This window comes from Orcinus orca, chromosome 6 (assembly GCF_937001465.1).
Source record: "Orcinus orca chromosome 6, mOrcOrc1.1, whole genome shotgun sequence".
Taxonomy (NCBI): domain Eukaryota; kingdom Metazoa; phylum Chordata; class Mammalia; order Artiodactyla; family Delphinidae; genus Orcinus; species Orcinus orca.
The window spans coordinates 98,150,544-98,163,863 of NC_064564.1; the positions used below are offsets into that span (position 1 = coordinate 98,150,544).

At 37.1% G+C, this 13,320-nt stretch overlaps 1 protein-coding gene across 1 annotated transcript in view; it reads left to right on the forward strand.

Moving 5' to 3' along the window:
• Positions 1-523: 523 nt before the first annotated feature.
• Positions 524-13,320, forward strand: part of MUSK (muscle associated receptor tyrosine kinase) — a 94,611-nt gene continuing 81,814 nt past the window's right edge. The window contains exons 1-2 of the mRNA XM_012532820.3: positions 524-900; positions 11,903-12,029. Of these exons, the coding sequence (XP_012388274.1) occupies positions 822-900; positions 11,903-12,029 (206 nt within the window). The 5' untranslated portion in view covers positions 524-821. The remainder of the gene's footprint in view (positions 901-11,902; positions 12,030-13,320) is intronic.

The following is a 13,320-nucleotide window of genomic DNA, read 5'->3' on the forward strand; positions in this document are numbered from 1 at the left end:
TGGAGGCAGGAAGGCTGTATACAGGGAACCAGGTTGCTAAATACTAAACTAGAGGCATGGATTGTAGCAGATGGGGCTAAACAGGTAGGCAGAGTCCAGCGAGCCTTCCTACGTCATACTAGGTTTGAATATTTTTTTCTATGATGAAGAGCCACTGAAGACTTTTGAGTAGGGCAGGCGATCTGAAAAGAGATTAGAGGACAGTAGGACACAAGGCAGAGAGAACAGACAGGAGGTTACCACTGTCATTCCAAGAAGATGAATGTCTGAAAGGGAGGTTGGGATAGGGTGAGACTAGCTGGAATCAAAGGAGGGGAGGAAATCAAGGAATATCGAGTTGGTGCAATCTGTAGGAATTGTTAACGGGATGGATGTGGGAGGGGGAAGTGAGAAATGGGGAGGAGTCATGATTAGATATGCCCAGGGCTCTGGGGTGAGTGCGGGAGGGATGGTGAGCTGACTCAGAAGACCAGGAAAACTATACCTCGGGGAATCCAGTGATGGTTGCGAAAGGCATCTGGTATTGTCCTTCTACCACTGTCTTAAAAGGGATTCTAAAGGGATTTTCTTTCCCTTGTTCCTCCAGCCCTACACTTGCATTACTGGCCTAAGTGGATACTCACCAGCTGGCCGTGTCCATCATTACAGCCAAGTCTGAGAATTCCTGATTATACTTAGAGTCAGTGGAGCTGCTGACACAAACAGTCATTAGCAGACGACCCTTTTGGAACAAACTATGCTTTAAAATGTAAACTGGGGGGGGGGGCATTTTCCTTGTGTTGTCCAGAAAGAACTTTCTGCTGCCTGAGCCTGGATTAATCATGAGAGAGCTTGTCAACATTCCACTGGTACATATTCTTACTTTGGTTGCCTTCAGCGGGACTGAGAAACTTCCAAAAGGTTGGTTTGAGCAATCTTGTCTTCTCTTGCCTTATCATAGTTCTGAGGTGCATGCGTGTGTTCCGATCATGACTGATTCATATTATGGCATGCTTGGGTTTTACTTGGTGAAGTAGGGGTGCAGTATATGCAGAGGGAGAAAACTGTATAAATAAGCAATTGATTGATGGTCTCCATTCTACTGCTATCCCTCCTCTGCTTAGGTTCTGCAATAAAAAGTTCAGCCATTCAGTGAATGTGGAGCCCTCACTTATAGGGGAAACATTAGTAGGTAGACTGCAAGTTATCGAGGTCGGTTTGTTTATGTGTATGTCAAACTTCAGGGTGGTCTAAATGGATGATGAAAACCTTTTCACATCAGGTTTGCCGGGAATATAATCAACCGCACTCCCAGACATCCAGAGTGTTTGCTTCTGGACAAAAATCATTTCCATTTTCAGTTTCAGCTTTGCAAAACTCTTAATCAATATTTTAGTTCCTCCCACATTGGAATTAGAGAAAGATGCACACAAGTGCCTATAAGATAAAAGCCTGAAGAACAATGGGTTCTCAATAACTTAGAGGCTGGAGCCATGATTTGGTTTGGCAAGAGACTGTGAAAGGTTTTTTTCAGAGCCTTTGGAATGTACCGGAAATAACACCACCTCAGGGGAAAGGAAAGCAACTTAAGAAACTGACAAACACCTGTTGCAGTAACAAGAATGTCCACAGTTTCTGGCCAGCGTATTATGAAACTGAGACTAGGGTATTTCAAATCAGGAAGAAAGATAGGAAAATAGGTGACTTGTGAAGTGACTGGGGGCTTCATTGAAATCTTTTTACAAAGACACGAGAAAGCAGATTGAATGATACTACAGAGTTTTCAAATTAAATGTATTACAGTAGAGTAAAAAAGGTTCTGTGATTTATGACACACTCAAATGCATTATTTTCCCTTCATATTACTTTACCAAAGAACTGAAAAGGTTTGTATTGTATAGATAAGTGAAGGTACTAAAATATATTGTATGTAGATGGGAAACATAGCTTAGATTTTGTGGTTCATTAGAATTTCTGGAACCACAAGGTCAAAATTCACATGCTAACAAGATAACAGCTTTCTTCACAAACAGTCGGATTTCATAGACTTATGTTGTTTTGTTGCTTTCTTTTTCTATTTTACATGAGTAGAACAGTATCTTCAAATGTATTTAAATGTCTAATTGTCAACTAATACTTTAAGGTAGCTCCAGATAAAAGAGAATCTAGATCTTTCCAAATAGCTAATAATAGCCAGAAAGACTTAACATTGGCTTCAGATTATTTTAATACTTCCTGATCATACAACGGATGTCCGGAAAGGCAGCACCTGGACGTCTGGACTTATGGATTGTTATAAATTTATTTGTGCTATTCTAAACCATAAAGTTACATTAAAATGACATGGTTAAATACTAAAATTTACTGAAATCCAGTCTTACAAGGAGCAGGACAATTGATTTTCTGGTCCAAATTAGAATCTCGTGCACAAAGAAAAACCAAACCCAACCTCCTAATTTACATTCTAGAAAGAGAAGATTTGTAGCTTCCAAACTTTACAGATGAAGCACACTGTTTATTTTGAAAACTTCAAAAATGGTGGCATAAATGTCACAAAGCCAAGACCCTGACTTCTAAATAAAATAGCCAGATTGTTACCCCAACCTTGTTTATTTGTTCATAATTTATTTACTGCTTTAATTAGACTGTAAAATCAAAAAAATATTTTTGCCTACCTACTCAAAGAGAGTATTTGAGTATTATTAAAAAATGTAAATTAATATGGGTTTAACATCAGCCTTAGCCAAAACACCAGGCCTGGAAGAGCAAACATTCATTAACTACACTTACCAGTTCTGAGAATAAACATTATCATGAAAACACAATCCTTAAAATTTTAAATGTTGAAGTACATGGGATATATTGGTACAAAAAAACACATTAATATGTGATTATTTTAATACTATTGAAAGTAATGAAATTGTTCTACACAAAATATCTCTAGTTGTTTTCTCTATTCTTGGCAGAAGGCAACAATGGGAAGAGGCTTTTTAGATGGTATACCTTTTTCCTAAGTCCTTTAGCATGAATGAATCAAGGCGTCTGCAGCATAATATATCACAAAATAAACCGACACAATTAAAATACTGCAAGAGTATTCCATGGGTTCTTTTCCAACCATCGGCATAGGATTTCCTCCATAAAATTAATAACCAACTTTGTAAAATTAATAGTGTATCGTTATAGTTTTAATTTAATTGATATTCCTAATGTTCAAAGACAAAGGGAAAAGTCACTATCTTTCTGAATCATTTCAACTAGTAATACTTTCAATCATGAGCTCAGTATCAAACCATAAGGAGGAAAGTTTTATAAACTGTCATGTATGAAAATAGTCACCATTTCACTGAACATTCGCCTTAACCACATTCTTCAATAATATTTAACGCTTTATCAGGGAGTATGAAGTGTATAGTGGGATTTTCTGTAGGAGTATAGTAGTTCATGTAAGCAGCCCTGAATTTGTTAACATGCTATGCACAAAGAACTCCTGTCCAAATTCCAGCTTTAAAATTACCCCATAACTACCATACCTAGAAGCTCTTGAGTCGCAAGTGATTTAACCTGAGGTATATTTTAGTAACTTCTTCTTCTAAATCGTATGTCTACAGGGATAGAATTCACAAATTCGACACATGACTAAGTCAGATAGGCACAGCTGTCACTGAAATCTAGGATACCAAGTCCTGGATGAATGTTTTATACTAACGTATATTGAAAGAGTAACTCATTCCACATTTGCGGAAACACAGTTGCTTTAAATATTATTGACCTTAAAGAACAGAAAAAGAGAAGAAATGGCAAGATTTCTACCATATTTCAAAAGGTGAAGTAGGCAACTTCTCAGTGAAATAGGACGTGAGATTATTGGGGGAAAGTGACAAGTAAGGGATGCCTAGAGGACCTCAAGGAAATGGTCCCATTCAGGAAGATGAGAGAAGTGTATCCGATAATGTAGAAGGACCATATGTCCATGCTGAGGACCCGCTGGGACTGGAGACTGCATGCCCATCATGGTCCTGATCTGCACTGTTGTTTCACTTTATCCAACAATACTTTATGAACATATGAGCAGTGAAGACAGCTGGTTGGATTAGTTCAAGATTGGTACTTTCCAGGGTCAGTGCAGCTAAAGGACTAGAGAGTAAGGGAGCTGAGATTATCTGGCAACATACCATGTCGTCTAGGTCAAATAATGAAGAAAGTGAAACAAGGATATTGCAGGTCTGAAAGAGAATGTTACAATCGAGTTCCTTTTCTAGTCCCCAATGCCTTTCTGTGTGTCTTTAGGGAAAGCATGTAGTCACTGTAAGCCTCAGTTTTCTCCTAAAATGAAGGACCTACCAGTGCTCAATTTACAATGTTATGTACTATGCTAAGGATTGTCAATGATTGGTGGCGTGATCACTTCTGGGGAACAAGCACATTTTAGATGAGTCCCTATGAAATCATCTCTTAATCCCAAAGGAATGCCCCCCAGGAGAGGTCATTTCAGAAATTCTAACAGGCTGACCCAGAATTCCTACCTGCCTGTCCCCAGTGTCATTCCTGAAGGCAAGGACCAACAGTGTGTTCTGTGACAAAGAATTAATGATACGGTATTAATAAGTGAGATAACAATAATTATTGAGATGATCAATGAACCTTACAAGTTCCAAAGACATCATAATAAAAAATAACTTATGTTTAATTACATCACCAGCAGAATAAATGTGTCAGTTTCTAAGATATGCCAAATGATGAGCAATACTGAACATCCTCTTTCTTTGGGGGATTTGAAAAATTTCCGACACCAAAGTGTTTTGTCATACCGAAAAAACAATACTGTATTCATGATGTTAGAAAAGCATGAATATGTTCCAAGTCTGAGCCCTAATTATACCAGAACAGAAAGGAGCAAATACACCTGACTTCTTTGTTTATTCAGTCATTTGGTTATGTCAGTCAGCAGCTGGTCAATCAGAAGTTGGTATGTCAATGGCCATGTGCTACAGCCCATAAAAGGGTAATATCATATCCTTCTCAGCAGCTAGTATCCAAGTTAAGTTACTCTTTGGGTACAGAAAAGCATTGTGTTTATTTTCATGTATTTGTTGTTCATGTGGTCCTTGGATTGAGGGAAGAAATAGTGTCCTAGTTTAAACAGGCCCTGGCTGAGATGAAAGCTGGATAGTAGAATGAAAGCAAACAGGAGACGGTCTGCTGAGTCAACAAATGTCATTAAATACAACTATGTGATTGTGCCAGTAAAAATCTGAAAGCAGATTTGTTTGGGTAATTTTGGAATATGGGCAAAGTGGACTTAACTGACTATACTCTGCCTATAGGTATTGATATTGATATTGGTGTCAATCATGTTTTTCCCCTTTCTGTAACTAGTACCACACTGAAGACATGGTATAGCTTAGAGTTAAAAGATAGGTACTTTAAATCAAACTTAACTTTGAAGTTCAGTTCTATCACTTCCTGCTTTTGTTTTGTTTAGACAAGTTGTTGAACAATTCGTCGCCCTCATTCCTCATCTGCCAATGGGAATAATAAAAGTATCTGCCTTTACGTTTGTTGTGATACATAAATGAGAGCATGAATGAAAAGTATAATGCATGGCTGATAGCAGGTTTTTAATCAGTTTTAGATGCTAAAATTATTAAAAACAGAATCAAATCTCACATGAAACTGTCATGCCACTGAACATAAGGGAAGCTGTTCTTAGTAAGAGCTCATGTATTTCTCCATGTCTAAGTTTATCAAGACATTCTAAGATTTACTTCTTTGATCTTAACTGATCTCAACAGAGTTTGTGTTGCCTCGTTGGAAAGATAATATGTCTGTTAACTCTGTCACTTCTGCATCTGCATGTTGAATGAGAAGAAACTAATGAATAAAGTTTGGAGCTTTGGGTAAAAATAATTCACGGCCATTAAGAATGATATTAAAAACACAAAATATACAAAAGTTTAAAAGAGAAAATCACCTACACTTCCAGGACTGTAAAGATATTGATATATTTTCTTCCATTTTTTTCTACATATCCTAAAAAAAGATATCATAATAAGATTGTTTATGCAATTCTGCTCCCTGCCACTAAAGCATGAGCATATTTTATATCATCAATATCTCCAAAGTACCATTTACAGTGACTGTGTAAATAGTATCCTGTTTAGATAACAGTTGCTAATGTATGTTGAACATTTGCCTCTCTGAGGAAAAAAAGGCCCTGATATGTTACATTTGTTGACTGCTGTATAAATGCTCCAGTCACAGCCAATTTCCAGGTACCAACAAACACTGAGTTGGGAGGAGATGTATAGTAGCACACCTACAATTTCTACAGACATTAGATGTAAATAACCACAAGAACATAGATAATAGTAAAATATAGAAAAATAATTAGAAAGTGATAAATGTTGAGTATTATTACTTTGTTTTTAACACAATTTAATCAAATTTATATAATTCAGTTTCTAATAATGGCTCTATTCCATTATCTTGTTAAATTTCTGAGAAATTAACACGTGACTCTTGCAAGCCAGTACAAGCCAGCTCCAGCAGACCACAGCTAGAAGACAAAGCTGTGTGCCTAACTCTTCTTCCACTTTCACACAATTAGTACAATTTAGTACAATTAATCTATTTTTGTGCAGTGAAATTCATCTATATGCCTTTCCATTTGGGGATTATTTCCTTGGGATAGACTCCTAGAAGTATTATTGGTAATTTGCAGGTAATACAGCAACCAGGAGAACAACTGAATAGTTCAGGTTTCTGTCTCTAAATTATAGGAATCAAATAACACAGAGTGTTCCATATGGACCAAGGACAATGTTAAATGCATTATGTATATTCACTTACTTAATCCTCATGACAAGCCTATGCGGTGGTTTTATTATCTCCGTCTACAGCTGAAGATGCCAAGGCAACTAGTTAAGTGAGTGGGAAGTAAGTGACGGAGCAGGGACTTGAATTCAAGTCCTGTGCTAGAACCTCTTACCGTCTAGTTCCTCAACAGGCTCTCTTTTTAAACAATGAAAGCATTCAATACTATCAGTTAACCATCATTACTTGCATCCCATGACCTTACTATAATATTTTTTGTTTTTTAATCTCTCAATATCTATGTGATTATGCAATTGATTGCTTATTTCATTCATTAGTTGTTTAGAAAAATCTGCTTTCTTTCTTAAGAGACTGACTTTCTCAAACTGTGTTATCCATTACAAATTTGCTTCCACTGCATTGGAAAATTAACATTTCTGTGGCCTTCTGATTTATGTCCTATAATTTTTTATTACAAAGATAATATATATTAATTTTATATATTTTTAAATATTATATAGTATTTTCCTGTAATACTTTGCTGTAAGGTACGGCAAAACAAAATACAAAGTTACACATAATGCCCACAACTAGGAGGTAAATGATTATAACATTTTGCTCCTCATTCATTTTTCCACTCTTGTGTGTGTGTGTGTGTGTGTGTGTAATCTTCTTTAAAAATTTAGTAGCCTATTACTTCATTGTAATATCTTCTGGTAATATTAATTTTAGTTTGGGCTTTGTTTGAGTCTATATTTTTAAATAATTAAGCTTCATGATTGTTGTATCTTCCTGATGGATTGCTCCTTTTATCATTAAGTAGTATTTCTCTTCATTCTTCAAAGGCTTACTTATCACCTCATATTCCATTTTTTCTTATATTAGTACTACTTTATTGCTTTATCACTTTGTTTTGTTTACTTCGTATATATTTTCCATTCTCTTTATATCCAATGTTTCTGTTTTAATTTATTTAGGCATGTCTTTTGTGTTTTTTAATCCTGTATGATAGTGTCTGCCTTTCCATAGATCAGTTTATACCATGGGTGTTTACTGTGATTTCTGATATATTTGGCCATGTTTCTTCCACATTAATTTGTGTCTTCTGTTAACTATACCTTTTCTTGGCTTATTTATCCTTTTCTGCTTCTTCATCATTTTTTTTTAATTGATACAGTTCTAGTCTCTTTTTTCTTCTGCTACTCTGGAAGTTTGGGGTTTTAATCTATTATTTTAGTGGTAAGCATTAATGAAATTTTAACAATATGTCTCTAACCATATATTTTCTCCCCATGTTTAGAGTTATTCAGTGTTTCTGTCATCTTCCTGCTTACGGTAAAGAACTTAGAATGTTTTAACAATCTGCTGAACTTCTTCCCTAAACTTTCATCTTATAATTGTTTGTCTAGAATTCTAGTTCCACTCTTTTTTTAAACACAAAAATTATTGAGTTTAAAAAATATATATTCCACAGTGTCGAAAATTGCAATTATTTTTTACCACCATCTATGCTAACTACAGTTTCTCATCACTGGCCCCTTTCTTTGGGGTACAAGTTATTTCTTATGGAGTTTATATACTTTCAGTAACTGTTTCAGAGAAGGTCTCAGTGGTAAATACTCTCAGCATTTGTCTGTGTATTTACTTTGTCTTCATTTTAAAAAAAAATGATTATCTAAGCTGGCTATAGAATTCCAGACTAACAGTTATTTTTTTCTCAGCCTTTTAAAAATACTGGTCCATTGCCTTTTGGTATCAACTGTTGCCAAGTAATATCAGGTTAGCCTAATTGGCATTCTTCTTAAGGTGACTGATCTTTTCTTTCTAGTAAGGTTTAAGATTTTCTTGATCTTAAATTTTCTACAGTTTTAATCCAGTGTATCTAAGGATGAATTTATTTTTCTTTATCTGGCTTGATGCTTAGTGGAAACTTTCAATGTGAATATTTCTGCTTTTTGTTTCACTTTTGAAAAATGATCAGTGATTTATCCCTTTACATATTACTTCTGTGCCATTTCTTCTATTTTATTTTTTTTGGAACTTCTGTTAGAAGTTTATTAGTGCCTGTCTTTATGTCTCTTAACTATTCTTTAATACTTTTAATTTCTTTATTTCTTTGTACAGCATTCTGTATATTAATGGCCATTTTAGTGCAAAGTTGGGAAAAGGGGGGCCTTGCTGCCTAGATATAAAAGATGTCATTTCACCTAAAAATTCTGCCCTCTTCTTTCACCTACTTTCTCTCAACCTTTTAAAAAATTTATGCCTTTTATAAAGGCCTCAGTAATAGAGTTTAGTTCATTTAAACAATACATTAGTCAGTGTGCTAGCCCTCCAGATAGAGAGAGGTCTGAGACATGGTCCCTGACCCAAAGCTTAAGGTTTTTATAACTGAGTGTGGGACAAAGACATAAATCATTCTAATAGCATCTGTGTGGCAAGTGCTATGAGTGACATATATAGGATGACCCAAGGTTAAAGAAAAGGGCATTTGGTTCTATCTAGGAAGTCAGGGAGATTGGGAGGAGATGATGCTTAAACTGGACCTTAAGAAAAGAATAACACTTACGAAAGAGATATGGGCTAAGTGGACACTCCCAACCACCATTTCCCTTACTCTCAGCCAATGAGTTTGCCTCTGAGTTTACTGAAAAAAATAAGTTTCATTTAGACACTGTAGGCATTTTTTTTAATTTCTTTTTTTTGCGGTGCGCGGGCCTTTCACTGTTGTGGCCTCTCCCGTTGCGGAGCACAGGCTCCGGACGCGCAGGCTCAGTGGCCATGGCTCACGGGCCTAGCCGCTCTGCGGCATGTGGGATCTTCCCGGACCGGGGCACGAACCTGTGTCCCCTGCATCGGCAGGCGGACTCTCAACCACTGTGCCACCAGGGAAGTCCTGGATGCATTTTTAAATGGCCAATGTGCCAGTTTTTTCTTGTTTTATGGGGCTGTCACCCCCTACCCTGCATCTAAAATATTGCTCACACTACTTACTTGGCTTTCCTAGGCACCTTGCATTTTAACTAAAATGACCACATAATTTACTGTCCAAACTCAGGTATTTTTGGAGTATGGGGGTACTATTAATAATTATGCCAGGATAGCAGGCATAACTGATTATTATAGCTGATCATTTTATGTATCTATCCTACCTTATCATCTATATTGTGGACTCTTACCAGGCAGAGATGTGCTTTACACATCTTTTTGCTTCTAGTCAACCCAGTGCCTGCTCCATGAAAAATCGTAAATAAATCTTTGATAAATAATAACAAAGCAGTGATGATAATTATTTTAAATCAGATTATACAATGGGGTAGATTTTCAGACTCACCCAAATACAGGGGCCGGCACTTTCTCACACCATCAAACCCTTGAGGTGACCAGGACCTCACCCCTTTGTTTTGGTGGGATTCACAGATTTGTAAATTGAAGTGGGGTGCATCCCTTTACCAACACATTCTCATCCTTCTTAACTTCTCTTTCCTCCCCAATTCTTCTAAGCCAGGTGACCCTCATTTCATGGAGGTGGGAGGAGAGAGGGACCATGTTTATGGCCTCTCTTCCTTTTGTCTTTTTGTAACACACACACACACACACACACACACACACACACACACACACCCCAAGCAAAAACAAACAAACAAAACCCCCAGCTTTACTGAGATATAATTCACATACCATACCAGTCTCTTTGGGTAAAGTATACGGTTCACAGAGCTGTGCATTCATCATCATAATCGATTTTAGAACATTCTTATTACACCTATTTGAAATCCTGCATCCTTAGCCATAGATTACTCCCTAAGCCCTCCATCCTCTTCCCAATTCCTAGACAATCACTCATGTATTTTCTGTCTCTACAGATAATGACTATTCTGGATATTTTATATAAATGAAATTGTACAGTATGTCGTTCTTGTGACTGGCTTCTTTCACTTAGTTTATTGTTTCCAAGTTTCACCCGTGTTGTAGCATGTATCAATACTTTGTTTCTTCTTATTGTCAAATAAGATTTCGTTGAATGGATATACCACATCTTGTTTATCCATTAATCTGTTGGCAGACACTTGGGTTGCTCCACCTTTTGGCTACTATGAGTAATGTTGCTTTGAACGTGGATGGACAAATATCTGAGTCTCTGCTTTCAGTTCTTTTGGGCATATATCCAGAAGTGGAATTGCTGGATCATATATTAATTCTATGCTTATCTGAGGAACCACCATCCTGTTTTCCACAGTGGCTGTGCCATTTTACATTCCCACCAACAATGCACAAAGGTTCTAATTTTTCCACATCCTTGCCAGTATTTGTTGTTATATTTCTTTTTTATTATAACCATTCCAGTGTGTGTAAACTAGTATCTTACTGAGGTTTTGGTTTGCATTTCCTTAATAGCTAATGATGTTGAGCATCTTTTTACATGCTTGTTGTCCATCTGTACACATTCTTTGGAGACAGGTCAGTTCATATCCTTTGCTCATTTGTTGTTTGGGTTGTCTTTTCATTATTGAGTCTTTTTCTAATCTACTCATAATTCAGATGTGAATTCTTTATAAATCTGATGAACCTTCACCTTCAAAGCCTCTCATTTACAGGAGCCCCCTTCTAAGACCTCTGGTGGTTTCTAGCAATGTGTTCATATAAACATACGTTTTAACAAAATTTGGGAAAAATTGTTTTTAAACAGGAATTGTTAAGATTGCTTTCTCTTTTCACTTTGACTTCCCTTCAGTGACACTTCCCTTCAAGTTGATTGGTGTTAGGGAGGCAACAGACATTTTGTATTAATAATTTTATACATTTTTTCTTAAAAAGAACACCTAAATTATATAACTTTGAACTTCACAAAACCTGGATCTGCCTCTACCCATATATAATAAATCTAAGTCCGACTCTCCTGAAAGCCTTCTCTTTTGATTCTCAAATGCCTACTTTAGAAGTAGCAACAAAATCCTCTGCACAAAATTTTTCCTTCCTTTTGGCAAATTTCTACTATGGGGAAATGTCATTCTCATTCAGGTATGTGGTGGCCTCTGACTACTTACAGAAGAGTTAGTAAGCAGTACTGTAGAATGCTCTCATCTGATTTCTCCTCTCCTTTCAGCCCCTGTCATCACCACTCCTCTTGAAACAGTGGATGCCTTAGTTGAAGAAGTGGCTACTTTCATGTGTGCAGTGGAATCCTATCCTCAGCCTGAAATTTCCTGGACCAGAAATAAAATTCTCATTAAGTAAGTATTCTGCCTTTTTCCAGCAAGAATGCCCAAGGCTGCCTTGAGATTTATCTTTGTTATAAATGTAATCACAGCTCTGGCAGTACTAAAGTTCACCTTCTAGAATACGTAAAATGCAAATTTCCTCATTTTATAAATGTAAGATCTGAACTTCAGTGAGGTTGAGAGAATTGCCCAACATAAAGTGATTTAACTGATATGGGGAAGTCAGGGTTATTTCATGGATCCCAGGTTAGGACCTAGAAGAAGTTTCACAGTAATTAGGAAACACCATGATATCCTAATTCTGGGGGTACATGTTCCAGGACACTCTGGGGAGTTAATAGGGACAAGCCTCATTTCCTGTACTTCTAATATCCCAATCAAGTGATGCATGTGGTCTATGAATCTGACCTCTAGGTGACCATGACTTTTTCTTTTGAAAGTCAGAAAGGACTCCTGATGTATATAGTGAGGTAGCCTCTCAAACAGATAAAATTTCTACTTGGCACATAAAGGTTAGGCTATCCTTTCCCCATTACAATAGCTATCTGATCAAAAATACTCTAAAAATCTGTAACAAATGTAACCACTGGCTTTCTAGCAGGCCACATAGCTTGCCTTAGGACTAGAGCATTTAACTCCTCCACAAACTGGAACTTGAACTCCACATCCATGAACTTGGATGGGGAAAAATTACATCTTTGTTTTCACTAAGCTCCAATTGAAATTTATCATTTCCTTCTACTATATATGTTGTAATGTGGAAAACTACCCTGGGCTGCAGAAGCCTTCAAGTACTCTACCAGGCAAGCTATCCCAGAAGTCCTGGAATACGAAAGCTCACAGACCAAATTAAGATGCCTAAAATACAGTTTATTAAATAAATTTAAAATACATAGATAGAGAAAGGAATGGAAACTACCAGAGGGTTTCTATAGGTGTGCGCTCTGTTCACGATGTTTCTGTTTGGCTGAAGGCTTCCCTAAGCCGTGTGGCTGACAGGGTCTTGGTGCTCTGGCCTGTTGTGCTGAGTTCAGGACACTGGACCACCAGAGACCTCCAGGCCCCATGTAATATCAATTGGTGAGAGGTCTCCCAGAGATCTCTGTCTCAATGCTAAGACCCAGCTCCACCCAACGGCCAGCAAGCTCCAGTCTGGATACCCCATGCCAAACAACTAGCAAGACAGGAACACAAGCACACCCATTAGCAGGGAGGCTGCCTAAAATCACACTAAGTTAACGACACCCCAAAACTCACCACTGGATGCAACCCTGCCCAACAGAAAGACAAGATCGAGCCCCAT